Raw genomic sequence first — 26,300 nt, 5'->3', positions numbered from 1 at the left:
TCCCATCTGGACCCAACACGCAGTTGGTGTCCCTGGGCATGGAGTTGACACAGAGGTAAGCTTGGTGTAGCTATTTCATGCGTGTTGCTTAGCGCTAAGCAGCCTAGCCGAACGCCTTGTCAGCGTTCCCTCAGTGTCCCTCTGAGAACTAATGCGGATCATCGAAATGATGACCTCAGTTCGAAGGGTGGTTCCCCAGGCCGCACTACGCAGTCGCCCAGAATAACGCTTGTTGTTATAACGCCGAGCTCTTCATCATTTTCTGTTTGCTCGGAAAACCAGCCACCTATCGGCGTCTGACTCTGCCGACAGTTCAAAATAGTCATTTTGACTGACCGGAGTCTATGGTGGGTATAAATTGAACGTAGTGAATTTAGGCAGAGGGTTCTCCGAACCCGCCTATTCACATAGTTCATACCCACCATAGACTCCGGGTCCCCCCAACCACCCCACTCTTTCCGTAGCGTTGGTCTAAGTCCTCGAGGCGGAGAGAAAGGAACCTGAGTGATGAGCCAGCCGTATGGGCGCCGCCATATGGCCTTGGTCACATGGTTTGTGACGTAAGAGGGAAAAGAATCTTGGGGTCATGGGGCTTCCCCTGACCTAAATTCTATCTCTACGCCATTGGCGAATCGCTGATTCATGCCTACAGTTCAAAATAGTCATTTTGACTGACCGGAGTCTATGGTGGGTATGAACTATGTGAATAGGCGGGTTCGAAGAACCCTCTGCCTAAATATGGAATATCGGTACATTTATTATTTACATTGTTCTGCTTTCCTATATTAGGTACCTCAGTATTTGATGGCCGCTGGTTTCACAAAAATTGCTTGTACCCAGCCTCGCCGAATTGCGTGCATTTCATTGGCTAAGAGAGTTGCCCATGAAACTTTGAATGAATATGGGTCAGAGGTCGCATACCAAATCCGATTTGAGACAACAAAAAATATATTTACGCGGATATTGTTTTTAACAGAAGGTAAGACAACAGTTTTAAAGAAGTTTAGAAGAAAAATATATTTTTTCATGAAAAATTATAATTTTAAAATGAAAACACAGACCCATCAATTTTGAGAAAATTAGGCCAGAATCTTTTTTTTTCTGAACCTTATTCTGTCATGTGTAAAATCCCACAATGCCAAACATGACACGTCTCCACTTTGAGTGGATTTAAGTAGGCGAAGGTAACTTTGAATATTCGTAAGAAGCATTACAAAGCAATGAATGGTAATACATGTACATTGCGGTTACTGCTACAGATACGCTGATTGTCAGCTTCTCTACACAGGTTTGTTACTACGGCAGATCGGTTCCGATTCAACTCTCTCACAGTACAGCGTTATCATCCTGGATGAAGTACATGAGAGACACATACATACAGATTTCCTGCTTGGAGTATTAAAATGCCTCGTCCAACACAGAAAAGATTTAAAAATAGTCCTGATGTCAGCTACTATTAATATCACTTTATTTTCTAATTATTTTAGTGATGCTCCCGTAATACAGGTATGGTGACTCATTGTTTTGTACTCTCAATGTGGCTAATCAGTTACACCACTGATAGACTAATGATTGAGTACTGTAAAATACTTTATTTTCGCTTGGAATTAATTTTCACTGTTTTCGCTGAGGGAATGATTCAGTGAAAATAAAATCCAGGGAATATACCTTTTTCCCGATATTTTAACATTCTACTTGTCAAAAATAAGTAAAAATAAATTCCAAACAAAACACCAAAAAAATCTTTTCAGTGAAAATTAATTCCAGCTAAAATAAAGTAATTTGAATTACTAATTTTAGGGTTTTATTCAGGAATTATGCAGTTCATGATTTTCTATTATGTTGTTATTTTTTAGGTTCCTGGAAGACTGTATCCTATTAAACTTGAGTATGTTCCTGTTGGTTTTGAGGTAAAAAGACGTTTCATGTACTTGTTCTCCAACTTTAAATTAATTGAACTGAGCAGCTTTACATCTCTATTCTCATTCTTCCAACTAGAAATGTTACAAGTCTTGCAGTTGTTTGTATAGTGTTCTTGATTCTGAATGTTTTCTATCTTTTTATATTTGCAAGATGTGTTCCAAGGCACTGTAACAGGGACCACCCTAGAGTGGAAATCGTTTTAGCCAATTTGTCATGGCTTTCTAGTCATCAGGCATCTTGAATAGTACATGTGCGCTTCGCTCTGTTTTGCACATTGCATCATGGGAAGTCATTTACATCATAGAATTTTTTGAAGTTTTTTGTGTTCATCAACAAAAACAACAAACATCATTAGGAAATGCAATTAGGGCCATACCCTATCTGCTCTATTAGAAGCGCATCTCGAAAACATTATTTGTATACTTATCATTAAAGTATGACTTACTCGTTATTTTCGTAAGTGCATGTACCGGTACTACTATTAGAATAAATATGGTATTTTATTGGCTGAAATATATTACTTGAAATGACAGACATTTAGGTGTTTGTATTGTGGCTGATTATCACCTTCCCTGCATTTTCACAACCCAGCAAAACACGCCTTTTGTATTTTTTGACACCAAATGTGTTTACACGGAAATTTGAAAAGGTGAATTACACAGAATCTGAAAATAACCAAGTGTGTAGTTCAGTAAAAAAAAAAAAAAAAAAATTACACAAGTTTGTAAGAACAGTGTCAGACAGAGCTGTTGAAATTGAGTCAACCAATCAAATGATCCAAGACCACGAGAGCCTATAGCGATAGTTGTCAATTGACACCTAGTTTCTGAGCATCCCTAATTAGTAGTGTCTTGTTATAACAGGAACAGACTGGTAAATCAGAACGGCTTGATCCACGACCGTATCTACGCATTATGCAAAGAATCGACAATAAATACGACTCTAATGAACGAGGTGATTTATTGATATTCCTGAGTGGTATGTCTGAGATCTCTAGCGTGAGCGACGCAGCTAAACACTATGCTTTGAAGACAAAGAGATGGATCATCTTACAGTTACATAGTACGTTGTCAGTTGCCGAACAAGATAAAGTAAGCCGAAATAATTGTTATTCAATATTCTCACATATTTATGTAGCTTTCCATGTAAATTTTATCATCATCATGAAAACAGGTCAAATTGTCATATTGAATGAGCAACAGTCTTGATAACTTTTTAACATCATATTTTTTTTTTTCACCCGCATTTGGGTTTTTTGCCAACATATTTCCTATTTTTATGTATTTTTCAAGATTTTTTGGGATAATTTTGGAACAAATGGATTTCAGTTTGTATTGCCTACAGGTCTTGATCTAAATTTTGAAACACGTCTTGAAAAAAGGGGCTTTCAAGAGGTGTAAAGCATATAGATGTACGTCACTAAATGTCATGAATTGCCACATCCAAAGCCAAAATTGGAGAGCTTTTGATTAAAATGCTGAAGAGTTAAGGCGAAAGTACAAAACCAACCATTTCTGACAACTGAACACAAAAGAAGAATATGGTTCATTCTCGACAGTTGCACCTACATGACCGAACATACTCAGCCAACTGCACTCAGCTGTACGTAATCCAGTCGTTAGAAAATCTAGTTGAATGTAAAATGGATATAAGCATAGTCATAGGTGATGAATATGTAACTGGCGTCATAGGTCGTACATGAACTCAGGTCATAGGTCATGAAGAATATAAATGTGTTGTCTTGTTTGTAGGTATTTGATATTGCACCAGAGGGTGTCAGGAAATGTATTATATCTACGAATATTGCCGAGACATCAGTTACCATAGATGGTGTTCGGTTCATTGCAGACTCTGGAAAGGTAAGACGGTCAGACCTTACATTGTATGTGGTATCTGAATACTGTTCACATGTTTATTTTAAGTTGGCAGCAGTGCCCACAAATACATACAAATGTTATTAATAATGTGTTACCTTTATGAAATTATATTTTTAGTATTTTTTTAATAAGTAAATGCACATGATCAAGTATAATCTAACACAGGTCTTGTAACGCCCCCATCCTCTTCCCACGATAACTCTTTGAAGGTTCTAATATATTAAAGTGCCTGTGAAATGGCTGCTATTTTCACGCCTAAAATTATCAATTGATACATAAATATTATTAATTTTTATGTTTCTAAGCATGAATTATTTTTTTTAAGTGAAAAAATGTGTTTTAAACTCAGTCAACGGCAACTTTATTTTTGTGTATTTTAAAACGAGGCTCCTCATTAGCTTCTCATTTGCATACATGAAATTCCCCTTGTGACGTCAGAAGGGGAAGTCGCATGGCAGCTTGCATTGCCAATACGTGTAAATAAGGCAAATTTCTTGTGCAGTTTTCTCGTCTTTGACTATATTGTCACTTATGTACTTGTTCGTCGAGGAAGAATGGACCATAATGAACACATAGTATAATTTTTTGTTGCATGGGGTTGAGTGAGTTAGATGCGAATTATGTCCGTTCTGGTGTAGCTGGTCACCGTGATCGTCACCGACACCGGCACACGTTTGTACGCTGTTGCTGGACAAAATAGAATTTGACGTCGGAATTATCTCGTTATTTAGCAGGTTACTAGGCACGTCACTACACTGTTTTATTTCATCGATCGTCTGAGTAAAACTTTCAAAATTAAAATAAAAGAGAACATATTTTGACATTCTAAACATTAGACTATAGTGATCACTATAAAATAATTAAAAAAACAACAAATCACAGTTACTAAATAAATGACAGCCGCGTGGAAATAAATTGACATTTTGTTGAAAAAGGTGAACGCGTCGGGTCACGGCGAGGGCAGCGTGCGTTAAAAGCGTGCGTTTAATTGAATAAAAAAAATAATCGAGATGGACACACATACAGATAAATTCAGAATGGATTCGGGTTAGCTTATCCATGGCGTGATTGTCATAATTATAACATCGTATTAAAACTTTATTTGGTGGAAACACATTGACCAAGCCCAGATTCTTATTTCATAAATTATTACGCAGATCAACATTGCAAGCATGGAGATAAAAAAGAACAGAGGTGTGAATTCAACATTCAACACCAATCACCAAACAATTCAGAAACTTTTAGCCTTCGAAAATGAAAACAGTTAGCAGTGTGTAAGGGCTGTGTAATTTCCTGTTTGTCTGACGCTTCGTTTTCGTGTTACTGTCAAAATTATTGCTACCTTTTACTTAACAGGGACTAAATGGTCTCTATAAAACGATAATCAGAATCGCAAAAAAAAGTCAACTGATTTGAAACACTTGCCGGACGTCTCTCTCACTTCTGAAATCCGCCTCGGTGATCATGGGCTGGTCCGGAATCTATTTCTTTCAAAAGTGTTGCACCAGGTTTACGTTGTCGGCGTTTCTCTTTAAACCTAGTCGTTTTTTTATGGACGAGGACAGTTGAATGAATCTAAGGTTAAGTGACATCGCACCTTCGGATCGATTAGAAACGTGTGAATACATACACTATGACCATACGTTTCACTGCAACTGCCCACAACACAACATCTAAAAACTCTCTCTCAAAAAAATAAATAAAATAGACAACAACAAAAAAAGAAAAAACCCCGACCGAAAAATGTATATCGTTTAAAAGTATAGTGAACGACCAGTGTTTAACGGCTCAGGGGTATGACTTCCTCTCACATTTTGTCATTTGGTGGCGCACTTTCGGCGAGAGTCGGAAATGCGGAAACAGTCGACCATTTCACGATAGGTGGGCGTGGCTACAACACGAGAAATATCCCAAATTTACTTGGATACGAGTAATCATTTTCAGCAAAAAAATCAATAACTACGCTTTTCAGTGGGACACAGATCTAAAATGGGAAACGTGAGGGTGGGCCATGCACAGGCACTTTAAGAACTGAAAATTATTGGACACATTTACAAAACAGTGTACATTATCACCTGCTAGTTGGCTACTATTAAAACCTATTTCCAGATTTTCTTGACTTTTACCATATGGCTTTATTTTATGCTATTGCTCACAAAATCCAGATAAAAAAAGGTATGGTATGTATCATGCACCCAATGAAAATTATGATTTTTGAGCCATGGCTTTTTCGTTGACAAAGTCATAACTTAAAATTGTCTTCATTATAAGTCCTTAATTTTTTATGAAATAATGCCTTAACATGAATTCCTATTGAAATAGTTCCAAAAAGACATTTTTGCATGCTTTGCAGTCGTTTTTTCTCAAAAGTCAATTGATTGAAGTTCAAGCTTATATCGACTGCTACAATGTGTATGTTGCTATGCAGTTGCGACCATCTTAGATTTTGTTAACTGCTGATGCCCGCTGATGTTTTGGAGAGTTGCACCGAGTTGACCGCTTTAGTTATATAGGTGTTGATCACCTATGTTTGGATACAACCGCCCGTGTTTGGGAAGGATTATACAAGACTACGCATTTTATCACTTCTTAGATTTTGTTAACTGGTATCACATATGGTATTTTAGGTTTTCAAAATGGTTAACTTCATTTATAAATGTATCTTGTGTGGATTCAGGTGAAAGAAATGAGTTATGATACTCAAGCCAAGATGAAACGATTACAGGAATTCTGGATCAGTAGAGCTAGTGCTGAACAAAGGAAAGGAAGAGCAGGTAGGTGAAATTTAATTTTTGTTTGTGTCTGAATCCACATTTTTAAGGTCTTTTTTTCTTTCACTCTTTCTCATCTACTGACATTTCTCATTCATTTTGCTTTTCTTGCCTAGCTGCAAAAACAATAGCATTTTCAAAACTCGTATGCATTACAGACACATTTGAATAACTTCCTTATTTGGAAAATGTGCTTTATAATTTGCATCACATTCAAACAGTTTCCTTTTTTTTTACAACGAATGCAGCAGCAATGTAGTTCATGACCAAAATCGAATATATATAAAATAGAAAATATATATAATAAAATTACGCTTTAATAGATACAGTACTGCCTCAGTGCATACTTTGCAGTATCCTCGTAATATTCTTATAATATGTACACTAAAGTGTCTTGAATTAGTATTGTTTGTTTAATTTAATTTGAAAATATTTTATGGTTTTAACTACAAAATTTGTCCCTAATTTTTCAATATATTTCATGGTTGATTAATTCTCTGTATCTTCCTAGATTTTTCATCAATTGTTAATTTTAATAAGATCATATTATTTAAATTTGTTTCTCTCAACTTCTGTAAAATTTCTGTTAAAAGTCACTGTCAATGACTTATTGCTTTACAGGAAGAACCGGTCCTGGTGTATGTTTTCGTCTGTATGAAGAATCTGAATACGATTCGTTCCAGGAGTATACCACCCCAGAGATACAGAGAGAACCGCTAGATACATTGATACTTCAGATGATAGCAATGGGTTTGCCTAATGCCAGAAGGTTAGCTGCTAATCACACAGATATCAAACCCCCTTTTGTTATTTCATTTGAGCTGAGTTGGAATTGCAAAGAAAGGGGTTGGCAATTATTAGCTTGGGGGCAGAATCTGAACATTTTTTTGAAATAGGGTAGGAGAGAGGAGGAGTTGAATTAATAGTAGGCAACCATTTTTTGTCTTTCTCTTCCAAAAAATTTAAAATGTCATTGTGTCATCAGGCATTTCCGGGCCAATTCATTCAAAATTGATGTAAGCATCACACCTGGTGGGTTGCTGATCTTTGCCACTTTATCTCATGTTTTATTTTAATGACCAATTGTTTTATTTTTCAATACTCCTTGACTGATTTGGTACAAACATAGTTGGAAGGCAAAGGCTTAAGGTAGAGATGCAGGTTTGTGGGCACTTGGGAGTGAAATTTTTTTGTTGTGCTTTTTATTATCCAAACAGTCTTGGCTATAGACTGTTAAAATTTTGTAGAATAGTGGGACATACTCAAAAAACGATTTAAAATATAGATAACAGATTCAAACATTCTCTCTTTTGAATGCTGAGCAAGATTTAGCAAGGCTGTACATAAATAATAAAAAAAGAAACATAGTGAAAAAAAGAAATGACTGGATCTCCATATTATGCACTGTATTTAACTTTTAACAAAACTGTAATACATTTAAATCTGGAACTGTTACAGTCATTTTAATTATGAGCATTAGCAAACTTCTTACTGAGTGAATTGTTATGCAAATTAGCAATTATCTCAGCTTCTTTTTAGTGCACATTCCAGAACTTAAAAAAAAATAGCTCCTAGACGCTTTGACCTTTTGTTTTGAAATTTTCACAAATGATTGACAATGTGTTTATCTTCAAAATGCCGTCGGGGCATTGTTTTTGGTTGAACAGTGTTACAACAATCGTACAGACAACTAGCCTGGGTGTTAATTTATGCATAAACTTGAAGTAGTGAAATTTGAGCTGCTGCCCTGCAAAATTGACAACTCGTAGACAGTTTTCAAGACAGCAGTTTCTTCATAGTAAACAGATGTACCCATAAACCAATTTTGACAGGAAACAGAAGCATGGTTTAGAAGCTAATTTTTTTTAAATCACTTTTGACCAAAAAAGCACATTTTGTGTACATTTCAAACTACAGTGTCCATAACAAAAAAAATATTAAAAAAAATGTAAAATTCATACAATAAGCTTTCCAAAAATATATAGTTTTGTGGACAAGGGAGGTCATCTTGGTTGCCTAATTAACTAATTAAAATACCTTGCAGGTAAACTGCATCTCTACCTTAATAATATTCATATTCACTGCGTTCAATTACCCAGCATAGACTCTTGTCAGTCGAAATGACTATTTTGAACTGTAGGCATTAATCAGCGATTCTGCCGGTGACGGAGAGATAAAATCCAGGTCAGGGGAAGCCCCATGATCTCTTGATTCTTTTACCCGTTACGTCACGAACCCTCGTGACCGAGGCCACCTGGCAGCACCACAGGTAGCCGTCCATCATTTTCTCTCCGCCTCGAGTGGAGATGAAATCTAGCGAGCTCTGCTGGATCGCCTGCTTTTTTTTTTCCTGTCCGGATTTATAGCTTGGGTTGTTGCCGCTGCACGGCATTGTAGCTGGTAGGATAAGTTTTCCTTGTCATTTTTACCCTCGTGTCGTTTTACCCTTTGTGTATAGTATTTTTTCACAACAAAGAAATTAAAATCCGGCGCCACTACGTAACCAGTTGGTTTTCATGGCGGCACCTTTTACAACTGTAATTAGTTTCCCTCATGCATGTCGTCTTTTATTTTCAATGTATTTAGCAATATATAGATGTAATGACAGCACCAGGGCTCACTGCCGTTTTCTTTCCGGTCTCCTCGTGTTTCGAGTCAACCGTGCAGTGGTTATGTTCAGAATTTACCAGCATAGAACCCGCTTCCGAGATACTTTGTCGTAGCTACGTGCGGGTTTCGAGGTTTTTGCATGAAAGCATGTTTTTTTTTTACTGGAGTTCTGAGGCCTGAGATTTTATTTCAGAGCCATCAAAATCGCTGAGACTGACCGCATCACAGCAAGGTCGCACGTCCAGTAAACAAATCGGTTAAAGTGAGTTGCGTGTTTTGCTTGAGTGGAAGTCTTCGCGCTTGGCTACCGGTACTTCATGTACCGGGACGTCGAGTAGGAGACCCGACGGTGGAGGTACCGATATTTTTCTCGGTCTCCCCCGCTGATCGGAGGGCATCCTCACAGTATTTTTTCAGGCGGTGTTTTTCCCGATTTTACTGGCTGCAGCGAGGCTGTGCCCCTGGAGGCTTTCCTCCAATGGGGCCTGTTGCGGGTCTCTTTGTGGACCCTTCCTCGCACGGCGCCAGGTTTGCCTCCGAGTTGAGGGCTTTGGTCGAAGGACTGTCGGGGCAATTTCATCCCTGGCAGGCCGGGTAGATCAGACGCAGTCAGAGCGAGCTGTCTCCACTGTGTCCCCTCGATGGGCAAGCAGGAAGAGACACGAAAGCGGGTTTGCATTCAAACACGTTTCTTCCGGGGAACCCTTGTTCCCAGTCACGGCTCTCCCACTATTTTGGGGAGTGGCCGAGGCTCAGGCTAATTGCACCGGTCCTTCTCTGGATCCTCGGGCACTGAATGCCAACGGCGTGCTGACAGCCAAGTCTCTGATCTCGGGGCAGGGCTTTCAGGGCAGGGCACACGTTGACACCCCCCCCCCCACTTTCAGCCAGCTAGGGTTCGTCACGCGGTAATGGTACAACGGTAACGAATTTATCCTTGTGTCCGGTCTCCGCTGTGGGTTTTGACTCCTTTCTTACCGACCCACGAGCGTCTCTGTTATGAGACGCACAGTCGAACACGCTCCCTCTCACATATTTAAAGTGAAAGTAGACGCAGTTTGCTTACGTCGGATACAGCCGGTACTCCGGGCGATCCCTCAGAGTTTTCCATCTGTATGACTCGGTGAGCCACGCTTTTGGGGTGAGGCCGAGTATCATCGATCCCAGTGATACGATGTATATATCCCCACCCTTGATCCTAAAGCGACCACATACATGTAAGGTTGCTTCAACGCTTATGGGATCACGGGCATCGGGATCCAAAGCAACCCCGTTGGCACATCTCTCCCTGTCCGCCTGAGTGCGGAGTGGGGCGCAGAACATGCAAACGGTGTTGATGGGCGGCGTTGGTCAGCCATGGAGGATGTAATGCTTAAGGCCCCCGGGTGGGGATAACATTAGGCAACACTTCCCACTGGACCACCCAGTCGGTGTGGTTTCAAGATCAGACCCCATAGCGTGGGATGAGACCAAAACGCCCCCAACCGGATTCCAAGGCTCCTTCCCCAGACCCCGGTACCACGAATTTGGCAAACCGGGCAAAGGGGGATAGCCGCCCATCCAGGCCTGAGGGCAGAGTTGCTTGAGCACATTATTATGCGTGACCAGCACTCTGGAGACCTTGGAGGCAGAAGGCAGCAGCCTCTTAGACCAGGCGACATTTTTACTGGTGGGCCACCGCACATCTGCATGCGACACCCCCTAGTGTCGCCTGGCTCTGCCAGGGCCACTACCGTGCTACGAGACACGGCCTTAGACGCACGTGTTTTCGCCGACAAGCTGAGCCGGGGTACGTCCCCACCTCAGTGACGCAGACTGGACATCCTCCACCCTCTCTGTTCAGGGAATGGTGGGTACAGTCTCGAAGCTTCGGAGTGCAATGAACCAGAGGGTTCAGATCGAATCCGCTAGCCAGTTGGTCCTGCCATGGGCAAGCGGAGGGCACCCCAAGCACAGAAAACACAACGCCCTAGGGTGTCGTCCGCTAGCTAGAGTCAGCCAGGAGGCCTTGTTTACTGACCCAGCCCGAACGACTGCAGGGGCCTCTGCGCATAGGCGATAAGTCAGTCTCGGCATTTTTGCGGGCAGATTGTCTGTTCCACTAGCACTTCCTGGAAGCTCCCAGGTTTCGCTTCTGTCGACCTATGCCCTCATGCAAACTGTTTCGGTCCTACTTCAAGCTTATCACCCCCGAATTCGGCTTGGGTCTAGCTTTCTCAGGCACACCGAACCCTGTCACCACAGCAGCATTGGCTTCTTGCTTCGGGGACAGCACAGGCAAGGTAAGACACCACCCTTCTTGGGTCTTAACTTAGATTTTTGAGTTTGTTTTCATCCCGGACTGGGGAAAAGTCTTTCATCATTCTCCTTTTTTTTCTGTTTGCTCGGAAAAACCCGCCACCTATCGGTGTCTGACTCTGCCTACAGTTCAAAATAGTCATTTTGACTGACCGGAGTCTATGGTGGGTAATTGAATGTAGTGAATTTAGCAAGGGTTCTCCGAACCCGCCTATTCACATAGTTCATACCCACCATAGACTCCGGGTCCCCCCCAACCTCCCCACTCTTTCCGTCGCGTTGGTCTAAGTCCTCAAGGCGGAGAGAAAGGAACCAGAGTGATGGACGGCTACCTGTGGCGCTGCCAGGTGGCCTCGGTCACATGGGTTCGTGACGTAAGGGGTAAAAGAATCTTGAGGTCATGGGGCTTCCCCTGACCTGGATTCTATCTCTCCGTCATCGACAGAATCGCTGATTAATGCCTACAGTTCAAAATAGTCATTTTGACTGACCGGAGTCTATGGTGGGTATAAACTATGTGAATAGGCGGGTTCGTAGAACCCTCGCCTAAATTCACTAAAATTGACACTTATACAGACACCCTGGGGATACTGTCTGATACTGTTTTGTGCAGCAGAAATAAAATAAATAAGGTTCTAAAATAGATACTTGATATCATTCCACCATTTGTGTATTCAAATGTCAATTCAACCAATCACTGGTAATGTAGTGGTGGTTACAGTAGCGTTTACAGGGGGAGGGTTGTCACCTGTGCACACGCGGAAATTGAGTCCCAAGCGACGTCAACAACGCACGCTAAAAACGCAATGGGTAGATTCTTGTTTGTAAACTATGACACGCTATGGCCATCTGACACATGCGCAGATGATGACTCCCCCGCTTTAAATTCAACCTTAGTTTGAAAATCAAATTGATTAATCAATTCAGTAGAGTTAAGGGGACTTCCCATCTCTCTAGGTTATTCATTATTATTATTATTTTATTTTTCTTTATTTACTTTTGTTCCTATGATGATTACAATCGTGTTACAACGTATGTAAAATGCATTGTTTTTTTGAAAATGGAATTTGAACTTGCACTACATGCACCGACTGCGACACTTAATATTTATATTCCTATAACGTTTGATTCACTTTCCAGTTTTCCATTTATTGAGCCACCACCAATTTCCAGTATTGAGAATTCTATTATATTCTTAAAAGAACAAGGAGCTTTGACAGAAAACGAGACGTTGACACCGATTGGAAAAATGTTAGCACAATTACCGGTCGATGTTGTCATTGGTAAAATGCTTATCATGGGAACGGTCTTTCATGTAAGTCTCATGTTTTTTTCTGGCTTTACTTCTTTTGAATGAGTAGAGTAAATGAACAACAATGTTTAAATAGCAAGTACCGTAAAATCTGTATTAGAAGCCGCATCCCTAATAGAAGCCACACCCATTCTTTTTGAACAATTCATACCCCGTAATTTACCATTTCTCATATGTGTAGTTTCTCTAATAGAAGCCGCATCTCTTCTGTTGCATTTGTACCATTTCAAGAGAAGCCGCAGCTTTCAATACAGATTTTACAGTACAAGTGCTGACAGCACATATAGTGCACTTTGTCTGGGCCTACTTGATGAGACTACGTGGACTGACCACTTTCCTATCATAATGGTATCATGCCAATTCATTGTGCTCTCCCAGCATTAAAGTATTTTCGCTTCACCATCACAAGCAAACAGTGATAAACAACCTATGTTACCATAAAGTGCTTTTAATTTAGCATTTTTCTGTAGTTGAGTCTCAATGAGCAAATGAAAACGCATTGACAATATATACAATGTACAATATATATTCTTTGTACCTTTATTATAAATGGGAGTCGCGTATTAATATTGGGGGTCTGGAAAGAAGGATATGGGGTTAAGACAATCCCTGGTCCCAACTATGATTCAATATATCATTTGTGTTTCTATGACTACGTTATTGCTATAATTTAGGAATTATGTTAATTATATTCTCAGGTCATTCACCCTGTGTTGTCAATTGCTGCTTCACTGAGTGTACAATCACCGTTTACCAATAAATCGTATCACGATCACGAAGTCTCTGTAAGTAAGGTATTCTTTCTGTCTGTGTGAGATACACTCTACCGTAGTTACTCTTTTGAAAGCACATACATCTCTAGTAGAAGTATGCATTGCATATATTGTGTACTGGATCATTAAAATACAACTTCTTTTGACCATAGACATACCTCTGTTATATACATTTTAAAACATCTGCGCTTCTAATAGAGCAATTACTGTATTCGATTCAGATATACTCATTGCTTTTAACATCTACACAATGTGCTGTACTTTCTCATTCTCTCAAAAGATTTTAGTTTTTACAACTTTAGCTAAGTGGGTTTTGCATAATAGGAGGCATTTCACATAATATTGTGACAAGACAAGTTTTCTAGTACTTGGTCAGCTGACCTGCTTAAATTATTCATGATTTTAAGTGAAATCAGACATATTGAATTGAAATTAAATAATGTGTTGTATTAAAATGTGATTTCAGACTGCAAGGCGCCCTCTAGAGTCTGACCATGGAGATCCATTCACGTTATTAAATGCCTTTGATGAATGGATACAAGTAAGTATGCCAAAGGTCGCGGGCTGTGTCAACTGTTTGACATATCATACGAGTATTTATATGTATTTATGTATTTGGCTACTGCATGCATCAGGCAAAAACGTACGTGTCGCAGGTTTTTCTTAGCTTTTTTTTCAGGATTTTCATGAAAAATCTGAAATTTAATGACAGGTTTAGAAAATAAAAAGCCATCCACATATTAGAAAACAATTTGATCAAAAACATTTTTGTTAGCCTAAACATAAATATACATCCCGAGTTTTAAAGCGCTTCAGTCGTCGCTCTGCGTCGTGTTTGATATGGGACACGAAATGTATCGTCTGTAAAATACATTTTTTGTTTACACAAAATTTGAACACGTGTTGCGTGAGGACTGTAGCGCTTTAAACGTTTACTAAATTACAGGTGAAAGCTGGTGGGAGAAACTCGTCTCGTAAGTGGTGTAAACGCCGAGGACTGGAAGAACAAAGATTTTATGAGATGTCAAAACTCAGACAACAGTTCAAAGATTTACTAAAGGTAAATGTATTCTAATATTAATTATGCAAAATGAATTTTAATAGTGGCTCATTAATATTAATTTAGGATTATTCATTTACAGTTATAGGCTTCGTTCTCATTTAATTCCGGTTCCTGTGGTACATCGCCTCTAATATTCATGCAGCTAATATCAGATGAGATTTGTAATCCAATTAAAGTACACCTTACTAGAAAGCGACATGTAACATCAGTTCTGATTGGTTGCTATTCCTCATGCATCCTTGATTACAATGGTAGTTGATCTGATGGGCAGTCTGTTTGATCTACATGAGATTGCATTACTTTGAGTCCCCTGTTAAATGTTGTATTTCGTTATTTGTTTCTTTCACATCCTTTCAATAATAATATATAACAGACAATTTCACAAGGAACTCAAAATTAAAAATGACCCAAGCCTTTGCATACGTCAGATATTATAAATTTATTTTTTTATTAAATTATAAATTAAATTTGTATGTTCTGTGTTCACTAATACAGGATCATGGTCTGTTTGGTACTGACGTTGAAGACCATCATTACAGCAGTGTTGAGAGGCACCACAGAACCCGACAAAAACAAGAACTAAAGAAATTAAAGCGAGAACACAGACAAGCTACCAGGAAACGCAAAATACTCAAACTGGATCTTGAGGTATATTTTTAGAGTGTTCTAAATCTAATATTTGACATTGATTACCATATTTGTACATCTCCAATAAACCGATCCGCAGACTTTGTGCACATGGCAAAAAACAGCAATCTGATCAATAGAGTGGCAGCAGCTCGACACAAAGCTGGTCTCTATAATATACACACAGAAAATTTGCTTTCAATAGTGTCTTTACTGTCACCACCACATTGCTTCAGACTATCAAACAACAACATTGCCAGCTAAGTTGCTGACTGTTTTGCTTTGTGCGTCTCAAGATTGTTACAGGATTAGAACTTATTAGATGAAACAATTTGTCATTTGGATGTGTCATTCGACTAAATACATATATTTTAGTTGTGTTATTTCACGCACCAGACACACACCAGTGACTGTGTCCTGACATATTTTGTTTAATTTGTTTGGATAACTTTGCCATTTTTTGGTGGAAATAAATTGAAAGGGAATTGCATCTTCTATTGATATCCAACATGTCCTTCCGTACATGACGTCTTCTGTTGAGGTTGGTTTGACCCAACTTGTTCCAATCACATAACAATCTAAAGACGCATACAGAAAACCAGTCAGCAACTTACCTGACAGTGTTGATATTTTGTTGTTGGAAACAGTGTGCTGACGACAGTGCAGTCTTGTCTCAATGTGTATCACTTACAGCAAAGTTATTCAATGTTCTCTTTTTCTGATCCTGGAAACAAATCTTGGCATGTCTCTGACAGCTTTTTATATATTTATGTCTTTAAGGATATTGAAATAAGTGAAGCTAGTGACAGCGAAGACGTAGATATTGCTGATATTGATTTCAAGATGACACATGATATCGACCAAATGCAGGTAAATAAATAAGTAAAAAGCACTCTGTGTGAGTAAACATCTGCCACTGCTGCAGAGTACTTATCTTTACAATTACCTTCTCTTGCAATGGTGAAAAATCCTTCAAACAATCCTGTCTCCATGGCAACCAGATGCAGTTCTTTGCCAAAGTTCTAGTTGATTGGTTCTTGTTTCAAGTCTCTGTTTAAGTTATCATTCTCGCAATCACACTGACTTACAAACCAATGGTGACAAAAACATAACCTCTGCATAAATGAAACCAACGTATATAATTGTAAATAATATTGAAATGAACATTCATTGCTTATAAGTGTTTACAACACCAGTATGAAAGTCTCCAGGGACTGCCTTAGATGACCCTTGACATGTCTCATGAACATATTTGAGTAATTTTTGACTCCCATGTGCGAAGCACATAATGGGAGTCTTTGCAGTTAGTGTGTCTGTGTGTGTGTATGTGTGTGTATGTGTGTATGTGTGTCCGACTGTTTCACTGCTATCTCAAGAACCATACATCGGTTTTTGATGAAACTTGGTGCATAGATGCTCTGGGCCAATGCGCAGATTTGATTAGGTTTTGGTAAAAATCCATGCTCGTTAATTACCTAATTTGCATGATAATTAGCTGATTTTTAGCTGTTCTATGACTGTTCCACTGATATCTAAAGAACCACTCATTGGATTTTGATGAAACTTGGTACATAGATGCTCTGAACATATGCGCAGATTTGATTAGTTTTTATTAAAAATCCGTGCATATTAATTACCTAATTTGCATGATAATTAGCTGATTTTTAGCTGTTCCATGATTGTTCCACTGATATCTAAACAACCACTCATTGGATTTTGATGAAACTTTGTACATACATGCTCTGAACTAATGCTAGGTTTTGATTAGTTTTTGGTAATAATCCGTGGAAACTAATTACCTAATTTGCATAATGATTAGTCAATTTTCGCTTTTTCCACTGATATCTCAAGTACTAATCATCACATTTCAATGAAACTTGGTACATAGATGTCATATGACACTGCACAGACCTGATAGTTTTTATGGTAATATCAGTACATATTAATTACCTAATTTGCATAATTAATTAATTTTCAGCATTTGATATAAGTACTAATCATCACATTTCAATGAAACTTGGTACATAGATGTCATATGACACTGTACAGACCTGATAGTTTTTATGGTAATATCAGTACATATTAATTACCTAATTTGCATAATTAATTAATTTTCAGCATTTGATATAAGTAGTGAGCATTACATTTAAATGAAACTTGGTACTTACATACTCAAGGACTATGCAGAGATTGATTGTTTCCGATAAATATTTGTGCATATTAATCACCTAATTTGCATGATTAGTTAATTTTCAGCTTTTCCACGGGTATCTCAAGTACTAATCATCGCATTTCAATGAAACTTGGTACATAGATCCTTTAGGACTATACAGAGACCTGATTAGTTTTAGGCAAATAATTGTGCATATTAATTAACTAATTTGCATAATTAATTTTCAGCTTTTCTACTGATATCTAAAGTACTAATCATCACATTTCAATGAATCTAGAATTATGCAGACCCAATTAGTTTCTGGTAAATAGTTGTGCATATTAATCACCTAATTTGCATAAATAACCAACTTTCACACTGATATCTCAGGTACTAAACATCACATATCAATGAATGTACATGGATGCTGTAGGACAATAGACAGGCCTGGATAATTGTGGGTTAAAATCTGTACATATTAATTACCTAATTTGCATAATTAACCAATTTTAAGCTTTCACACTGATATCTAAAGTACTAATTATTCCATTTCAATGAAACTTAGTACAAAGATGCTCTAGGTACAAACCTAATTAGTTTGGGGTAAAAATCTGTTCATATTAATTCCCTAATAAGCATAATAATTCATAATTTTTTGGTTCTAATCACATTTCAATTAAACTTGGAAACATAGATTTTCTGTTACATTGCGCAGACCTCATTAGTTTTACACTCAAATCTGTTCATATTAATTTTCTGATTTGCATAATTAGTTTTCAGCTAAGTAATTTCGAATTATATTTAATGTGTCTCCAATTCTCTCAGCACATGGGAGTTCTTTCTAAGCTTTTTTTGATTAGTCATTACTTTCACTTGCAGGAAATGTCTAATGCAAGTCGTAGTTTTACACTACGTGACATCAACTTACTCAAAGTCATACTTTGTAGTGGATTCTATCCACAGTTTGCGATTGCTGATGATTACAACTCCTATCGCAAAGATTCAGACCAAGTTTTTCACACCAAGGTAAGTACCACTGTTCAGTCTGCATTGGTGTTAGTTGCCTGTGTCACCTACCTGCCTGTGTAGGTGGTTAGATTCAAATACTACTGTCAAGTCAGCAATGAGATTTCATGAAAACTTAAATCCTAGTTTTCTGCTACAACATTCTGACGCATGAAAATGTCTCTCTCAAAAAAAATTGTAACATTTTACTTACTTTGTTAGAACTTATTTTAGTGGTTCAGGGCACTGCATGGTGTACAAATTTGCATTAACCTTCCCATGATGCAATTCTTTTTTTTAACACGCAATAAGACCGGTCACCAGCAGCATAGTGGTGTAGACTCATGATCGGGTAGACCCAAGTTCAAATTCTACCTTCGGTTGAACACCAAAATAGGGTCAACCCCCTACCCCCACCCGCACCCTGGGCAAGTGGACCACAGACTCAATGAGAAGAATAAATCCACTGGCCGAGATTCATTCACTAACAAATCCGGTGCTTCTGTTTAACTGGGCCTGGTTAATGCCAGGATAGTGCATTACATTCCCATAATGCATTTATGATAGGGAAGACAGTCACACGGCCCTGTCATGTAGTCCCAAACTGGTCTTTGTGCAAAATGCATTATATATCAGCACTCGCACAGTAACATAAATACGAAGAGACAATATGCTATTAGTTGTTTGTTGGATTAATGATGTCAAACTAATCTAAAGGATTAATGATGTTTTATTAGATAAGGGTTTGCAACTTTAATATCAATATACAGTGATATGCGTTTAAAATCACATGATCTCGCGAGTGCCATGTGTTTATTAATCCAAACATATTTCAACCTACTACATCACAGAATGCAGTGGGCACTTGAAAATGTTTTATTACATAAAAAAAGCGAGATTATCTCCAAATTTTAAAATAAAGAATATACGAAATACAGGCTTTTTTCAAATATGCAAGGACGTTAACAAAACAGCCCAAGATGAACACTAACCAGTCTTTTTGATTGATTCACTGAAAAAAATGAATTTATAGAAATGTACGTTTGTTCTGCAATATATTGATCATCTAGTAATTCACATGACTTTTAACAATTCACATATCACACCCAGTTGCTTAATCTCATCAGAAATGTGATTCTTATTATTTGAATCTGTCTTCTAGGCAAAGCCATTTGTCCTCCTCCATCCAACAGGAGTGTTTGCCAACAACCCGGAAATCCTGGAATGCAAGATTGAAAACAAAAATGAGATGGATGAAACAAGGAAGAATTACAGTAATCGTCACGAGTTGTTAGCATTTGTGTAAGTATTGAAGTGAAACCTGACATAGAACAACATCAAAGAGACTGAACTGTGTGCTCTGTTTAGTTTACGAGTAATGTGTTTAAAATGTTTTTTTGTTTTTTTTCAGAACTTTGTTAGAAACAAATAAGCCTTACTTAGTGAATACAATGAGAATTCCAGCTTTACAAACAATGATGCTTTTTTCACACAGTCTAGATACAAATCAAGACTGTACTCGGTAAGATGTGTTTGTCTGTCTGTGCATCTGTCTGTTTGTTGGTAAACCTGTGTGTGTGTGTTTACCTTTCTGTCTGTGTGTGTTTTAGAAAGTAGTGTTTCAACAATGTTGTTTCTACATAGTCTCATTACAAACCAAGACTGTCCTCTATAATAAATGTCTGTCTGTCTGTCTGTGCATCTGTCTGTGTCTGTCTGTCTGTCTGTCTGTCTGTCTGTCTGTCTGTCTGTCTGTCTGTCTGTCTGTGCATCTGTCTGTCTGTCTGTCTGTGCATCTGTCTGCTTTCACATATGATACAAACTAAGACTGTACTGTAACTTGATAAGAAATGTCTGTCTGTCATTGTGTCTGCCTGTCTGTGTGTGTTTACCTGACTAGTGTTCCTAATCAAACTTTCTGTAATTCAGGCTTATTACGCTGAATTCTTGTGATGTAAATAAGTGAAAATATACCATGGTATCAATATTATTTTGATTTGTATTCACAATAACAAACAACTATACAATTAAACAGTTGTCGCTTTGAATGATATCACTCCCACGCATCTACACCAATTTTACATCGCAGACAAGCTTTGTTGCTTGAGGGCACTTTTTATAGGGGTGGGTGTATTCCTCTCACAATAAATAATAATCATGTATCCTAAGATGAACTTTGACCCAGTTCAGCTGCTTTATTTCAGGATTATTGCCGATGGATGGATTGACTTTCGTTTCAAAGATGCCGATTCAACTCAATTTTTGCTTTCTAGCGTAATACAATTACGCACAACATGGTTGAAACTCCTGCAAGTTAAACTTGAAGGTTTGTTAATAAATAAAATGCTAAACTTGAATTATGTTGAATTATCTACACTATGATGTTTTTTGTTTGATTTCAATTTCATCTTTGTACTCGGATAAATATGTGTCTATGATGAGTGATGCTTATTTGGACATGCTATCAGTAGTTGTCTGAAAACATGCAGAAACTATTGATTTTGGTTCTGTATATCCATTAGTTAATGTCAGTAAATCAATCATTTTTCATCCATAATCAAGTTCAATTTCAAAATTCAAGGTGTAGATTACAGAGTTGTAGAGTTACAAAGGACAACACAACCAAACTGTTGTTGCTGTGAGCTATTACGTCGTTTCGACACAATGTTGCTCGTAAAATAATTTGAAAATGTACCTTTGACTACAAAGACAAACCATGAATGAGTTTTCTATGACTTATAATAGGTTCTGAAGCAGATAAGAAAAAAGATGCTCCTCGTACGCCGAATATAAAAGCAATGAGATTGGAAAGTGTGTTATCAAATAAACTTTCAGAATTGTTGGACAGCGATATTAAATATAGCGTACAGAAATTAAGGTCAACTGAAATATCTCATCTTTATATTGGACCAGATCATACTGCAGGTGAGTGTAGGCTCAGAATGTGCAGTGGAGGCTGCTTGCAATACAAGATATACTGTAATAGTTGTCCTTGCAATCTGATCACTGTATTTGCTGTATTAGAAAGGCATTCCAAATAGAGACCAAACCAAAAATGCTGGATTATTAAAATATTACTTTTATTTAGTTATCTTATGTTGAAGACAACAAAATTGAATTTATTTGTATCCTTGGTGAGTATTCCCTCCACAAACTCGATGAGAACAAAGCCACTCACTGGCTGAGGTTCATTCATCTCGTTCTCGTTCATGGGGAAGTCATTGTAACGTCCACTGGTGAATGTGTTCAGCTAGGTCCGGTTGATACCAGAATGGCACATTCAACTGACACAATGCCATATAGGAAACTGGTCAACTCTGTCATCCAAACATGGAATATAGTTTCTACGATGTAATACACTGCATGTATGTACACACAACTTGCCTACAAAAAGGACTGATGAGATAATAGTGACATTCAATGTCAGGAACTGTTCCTCTGAAAAAATGTAACGATATTGTTATTGTCTTCTGCATTCATGTAACAGTAACTTGTTTCTATATATATAGGCAATGAAGCAGCCAGTTCAGCTCAGTTTGATCAGTTTAAAAAGAGTTCTGATTCTAAACCACACCCAACTAAAGGTGGCACAGTTGTTAATGAATACCTCACATATGGGTGGTAAGTCCAATTCAGTGCTACATTTTAACTTAGATACTTTCTAAGAGCTTTTCATTCCAACAATTTTTTTTTTCTGATATAATTTCAGGCATTAGTTTAAGTTTTCATTTTGGTGTATGTGCTTCTTCTCTCTTTCAGTTTGGTCGATATTGACGCCCCGGATGAGTATGAATCGGCGATAAGAAAACACTGGACATGTTCATTGTGCAAGAAAAGTTTGATTGTTAGCGTACTGGAGAAAATACAACATGAAAGTCAGTGTACAGGTATAAATGGTAATTGAGTTTGTTTATTTGTTTATTTTTATACCCATAGTGCAGCAGCTTCATTTTATTTATTCAATCATCATGTAAAAAATAACGGAACTAAGATAACAATCTTTTAATATCACATGATGTTAAGATGTGTTTTCATATTATTTCCTCATTTCTCACTCTGCACTAACTCTGTGGCTCTGGAGTTTACATTTGGTGAGGAAAAGGTAATGCTTAATCATTGGATCTATGCTGGAGGGCTCCCTCTGGTGGTTGGATGCAGGAATCTTTCTTTTTCTACAGTAGATCCAAGTCTTTGTAACAAGAAACTCTCGCTAAGTTTGTTTAAAGCAAGACTAAAAGAATTCAATTCTTGCATACATCCTTCAATTATTGAATCTTGTATATCAACCCTGGATGCAAAATAGTCACCAAGATCACATTCAGAATAAGTGAATCATACTCACTTTAAAGTGCCTGTGAAATGGCTGCTATTTTCACGCCTAAAATTATCCATTGATACATAAATATTATTAATGTTTATGTTTCTAAGCATGAATTATTTTTTTTAAGTGAAAAAATGTGTTTTAAACTCAGTCTACGGCAACTTTATTTTTGTGTATTTTAAAACGAGGCTTCTCATTAGCTTCTCATTTGCATACAGAAATTCCCCTTGTGACATCAGAAGGGGAAGTCGCATGGCAGCTTGCATTGCCAATAAGTGTAAATAAGGCAAATTTCTTGTGCAGTTTTCTCGTCTTTGACTAAATTGTCACTTATGTACTTGTTCGTCGAGGAAGAACGGACAATAATGAACACGTAGTACCCGGTATCAATTTTTGTTGCATGGGGTTGAGTTAGATGCAAAATATGTCTGTTCTGGTGTAGCTGGTCACCGTGATCGTCACCGACACCGGCGCACGTTTGTACACTGTCGCTGGACAAAATAGAATTTGACGTCGGAATTATGTCGTTATTTAGCAGGTTACTAGGCACGTCACTACACTGTTTTATTTCATCGATCATCTGAGTAAAACTTTCAAAACTAAAATAAAAGAGAACATATTTTGACATTCTAAACATTAGACTATAGTGAAAAAACGACAAATCAGTTACTAAATAAATGACAGCCGCGTGGAAATAAATTGACATTTTGTTGAAATAGGTGAACGCGTTGGGTCATGACGAGGGCAAGTGCGTTAAAAGTGGCATTTAATTGGATAACAAAAATAATCGAGATCGACACACATACAGATAAATTCAGAGTGGATTTGAGTTAGCGTGATCCATGGCGTGATTCTTGTCATAATTATAACATCATATTAAAACTTTACTTGGTGGAAACACATTGACCAAGCCCGGATTCTTATTTCATAAATTATTACGCAGATCAAGCTGCAACATGGAGGTAAAAAAAGAACAGAGGTGTGAATTCGACATTCAACACCAATCACCAAACAATTCAGAAACTTTTAGCCACAGTCCCTGTGCTTTAGCCTTCGAAAATGAAAACAATTAGCAGTGTGTAAGGCTGTGTAATTTCCTGTTTGTCCAACGCTTCTTTTTCATGCCACTGTCAATATTATTGTTATCTTTTTACTTAACAGGGACTAAATGGTCTCTATAAAATGATAATCAGGATTGCAAAAAAAGTCAACTCATTTGAAACACTTGCCGGACGTCTCTCTCTTCTGAAATCCGCCTCGGTGATCATTGGCTGGTCCGTAATCTATTTCTTTCAAAAGTGTTGCGCCAGGTTTACGTTGTCGGTGTTTCTCTTTAAACCTAGTTGTTTTTTCATAGACGAGGACAGTTTTTCCACAAGAAAAAGAATCTGAGGTTAAGTGGCTTTCGTCCACTGATGTCGCACCTTCGGATCGATTAGAAACATGTGAATACTTACACTATGACTATACGTTTCACTGCAACTACCCACAACACAACATCTAAAATAAAATAGACAAAAAAAAAGAAAAAACAACGACCGAAAAATGTATATCGTTTAAAAGTATACTGAATGACCAGTGTTATTACGGTTCAGGGGTATGACTTCCTCTCACATTTTGTCATTTGGTGGCGCACTTTCGGCGAGAGTCGGAAATCCGGAAACAGTCGACTGTTTCAGGTTAGGTGGGCGTGGCTACAACACGAGAAATATCCCAAATTTACTTGAATACAAGTAATCATTTTCAGCAAAAAAATCAATAACTGCCCATTTCAGTGGGAAAAATGGGAAACGTGAGGGTGGTATGTGTCTAAAGATCTATTGTTAGCATCTCAAATTTTTACAGTGTTTTTTCATTTTATCAGTTTTCAAGTGGACATTCTCATTAATTTCTTTTTCTGTCTTACCATCAGCAAATACAAGTGACACTGAAATTATCCAGGAGACGAGTGGACGTCAGATCAGTAACCTTCAAAAGATCTACCACTGTGACACGTGCAAGCAAGACTTCCAGTTTACAACCACGGAGATATTGAAACATAAAAGAACACACAAAACATAACAATTTGTATTAACGCTGTACGTTATGAACATGCGTACCTTTAACAACTAATAGAACAGACTGACAGCATGGCATTCTTTTTCATCAAATGCATGCCATGTATTAGTTTATTAACTATTAATGACGCAAGATAAGTAAACTTTCGTGTATGAAATTCTGAGTATAGATTAAATCTGGCCCGTTTTTATGACCCGGTCCAGACCTCAGCACTGTCTAACGAAGTGTGTGTGAACGCTTCGCTTGGGCTAAGTGGCCAAAACGCCATTGTATTCAATGTTCATTTGGAAAATGTACTATTATGTATATTCATAACTATTCATTTCAGCATGCCATTTCCAACATGACAATCAACGCGAACACACATAAAGAGATTGTTCTTTGGGGAAAAAAATAACTGACGATGAGACTCTGTGCTACTTCCCGTTATTCTGCAATATACTCTTTCTGAATTTGCTTTGGTATTGTTTTATAATCGTATAACAAGTATACCTTAATAGTTACTGTACTAGTAATCACAGTTAAAATGACAGAAGATTTTTTTATATTCTTAACAAGTTTAGGGGTTCCTTAGCCGTGCGTGAATGCAATTAGGTCTATCCGATATTTGCAAACATATGAGATTAGCTTAAATCTTAGCCATACTTCGCGTAGCATGAACACTACTGAGACACGAATGATGATCAGACAAGTACCTGTATACAAAAAGTTTGAAAAAATCTGACAAAAGTCAAAATCATGATAAATATAATACTTTACTTTTAATAGTTAATTTATACACACCAAGTATGAACAATGACGACATTCAAAACAACGTAACTCGCACAATTCTCAGCTTATTCCTGATATTGTAAAAAGCTTAAAAGGCGATGGTCATCATGTGATATTAACCGCATATCCCCCATCTGTGTTGTAATAACATATTTATGTCTTCTATGACATCAGCCTTTCAACTAGGAATGTCTCGCCTGAGTTCAAACCCATAATCGCAACGCATCAACCTATATGCCATATACTTCTATAAGCAAACATTTGTTTGGGTATTTTATGGATGTAAAACACATTGTGTTGAATACAAAGAAAACCTAAGACGACTATGACACTAAATTGCCTCCAAATGTTACTGATCATTGTTTTCACTGTCTGTACACATGTATTGTTCATTCAGCTCACATGTTTTAATTTCATATAATAAATTTTATATTTATTGTAAATATTACATGATTTTAATAATTGTAAAATCACGAAATTTTGAGTTATTACAAAACATTTTTACCATATGAACCAATAGTAAATGGTTCAAAAATTATCATAGTTCTGTGACCATAATTTTTGACTCCCGTGTGCGAAGCACAAAAAGGGAGTCTTTGCAGTTAGTGTGTCTGTATGTTTGTGTGTGTATGTGTGTGTCCGTCTGTTCCACTGATATCTCAAGAACCATACATCAGTTTTTGATGAAACTTGGTGCATAGATGCTCTGGGCCAATGCGCAGATTTGATTAGGTTTTGG

The 26,300-nt window shown here is 37.7% G+C and overlaps 1 protein-coding gene across 1 annotated transcript in view; it reads left to right on the top strand.

Moving 5' to 3' along the window:
• LOC100369027 (putative ATP-dependent RNA helicase DHX34) overlaps positions 1-26,004 on the top strand; it is a 37,122-nt gene extending 11,118 nt beyond the window's left edge. The window contains exons 6-26 of the mRNA XM_085504407.1: positions 790-979; positions 1,289-1,506; positions 1,857-1,910; positions 2,787-3,014; positions 3,675-3,782; positions 6,478-6,574; positions 7,193-7,340; positions 12,620-12,794; positions 13,490-13,576; positions 14,031-14,105; positions 14,511-14,624; positions 15,123-15,275; positions 16,035-16,124; positions 18,286-18,432; positions 19,574-19,713; positions 19,823-19,933; positions 20,616-20,737; positions 21,157-21,336; positions 21,921-22,032; positions 22,171-22,307; positions 24,645-26,004. Coding sequence (XP_085360533.1) covers positions 790-979; positions 1,289-1,506; positions 1,857-1,910; positions 2,787-3,014; positions 3,675-3,782; positions 6,478-6,574; positions 7,193-7,340; positions 12,620-12,794; positions 13,490-13,576; positions 14,031-14,105; positions 14,511-14,624; positions 15,123-15,275; positions 16,035-16,124; positions 18,286-18,432; positions 19,574-19,713; positions 19,823-19,933; positions 20,616-20,737; positions 21,157-21,336; positions 21,921-22,032; positions 22,171-22,307; positions 24,645-24,793 — 2,835 coding nt within the window. The 3' untranslated portion in view covers positions 24,794-26,004. The remainder of the gene's footprint in view (positions 1-789; positions 980-1,288; positions 1,507-1,856; positions 1,911-2,786; positions 3,015-3,674; positions 3,783-6,477; positions 6,575-7,192; positions 7,341-12,619; positions 12,795-13,489; positions 13,577-14,030; positions 14,106-14,510; positions 14,625-15,122; positions 15,276-16,034; positions 16,125-18,285; positions 18,433-19,573; positions 19,714-19,822; positions 19,934-20,615; positions 20,738-21,156; positions 21,337-21,920; positions 22,033-22,170; positions 22,308-24,644) is intronic.
• The last annotated feature ends 296 nt before the right edge of the window (positions 26,005-26,300 follow it).

The sequence above is a fragment of the Saccoglossus kowalevskii genome, chromosome 10, assembly GCF_978046115.1.
Source record: "Saccoglossus kowalevskii chromosome 10, keSacKowa6.1, whole genome shotgun sequence".
NCBI lineage: Eukaryota > Metazoa > Hemichordata > Enteropneusta > Harrimaniidae > Saccoglossus > Saccoglossus kowalevskii.
This window is presented reverse-complemented; position numbering and strand designations above follow the sequence as displayed.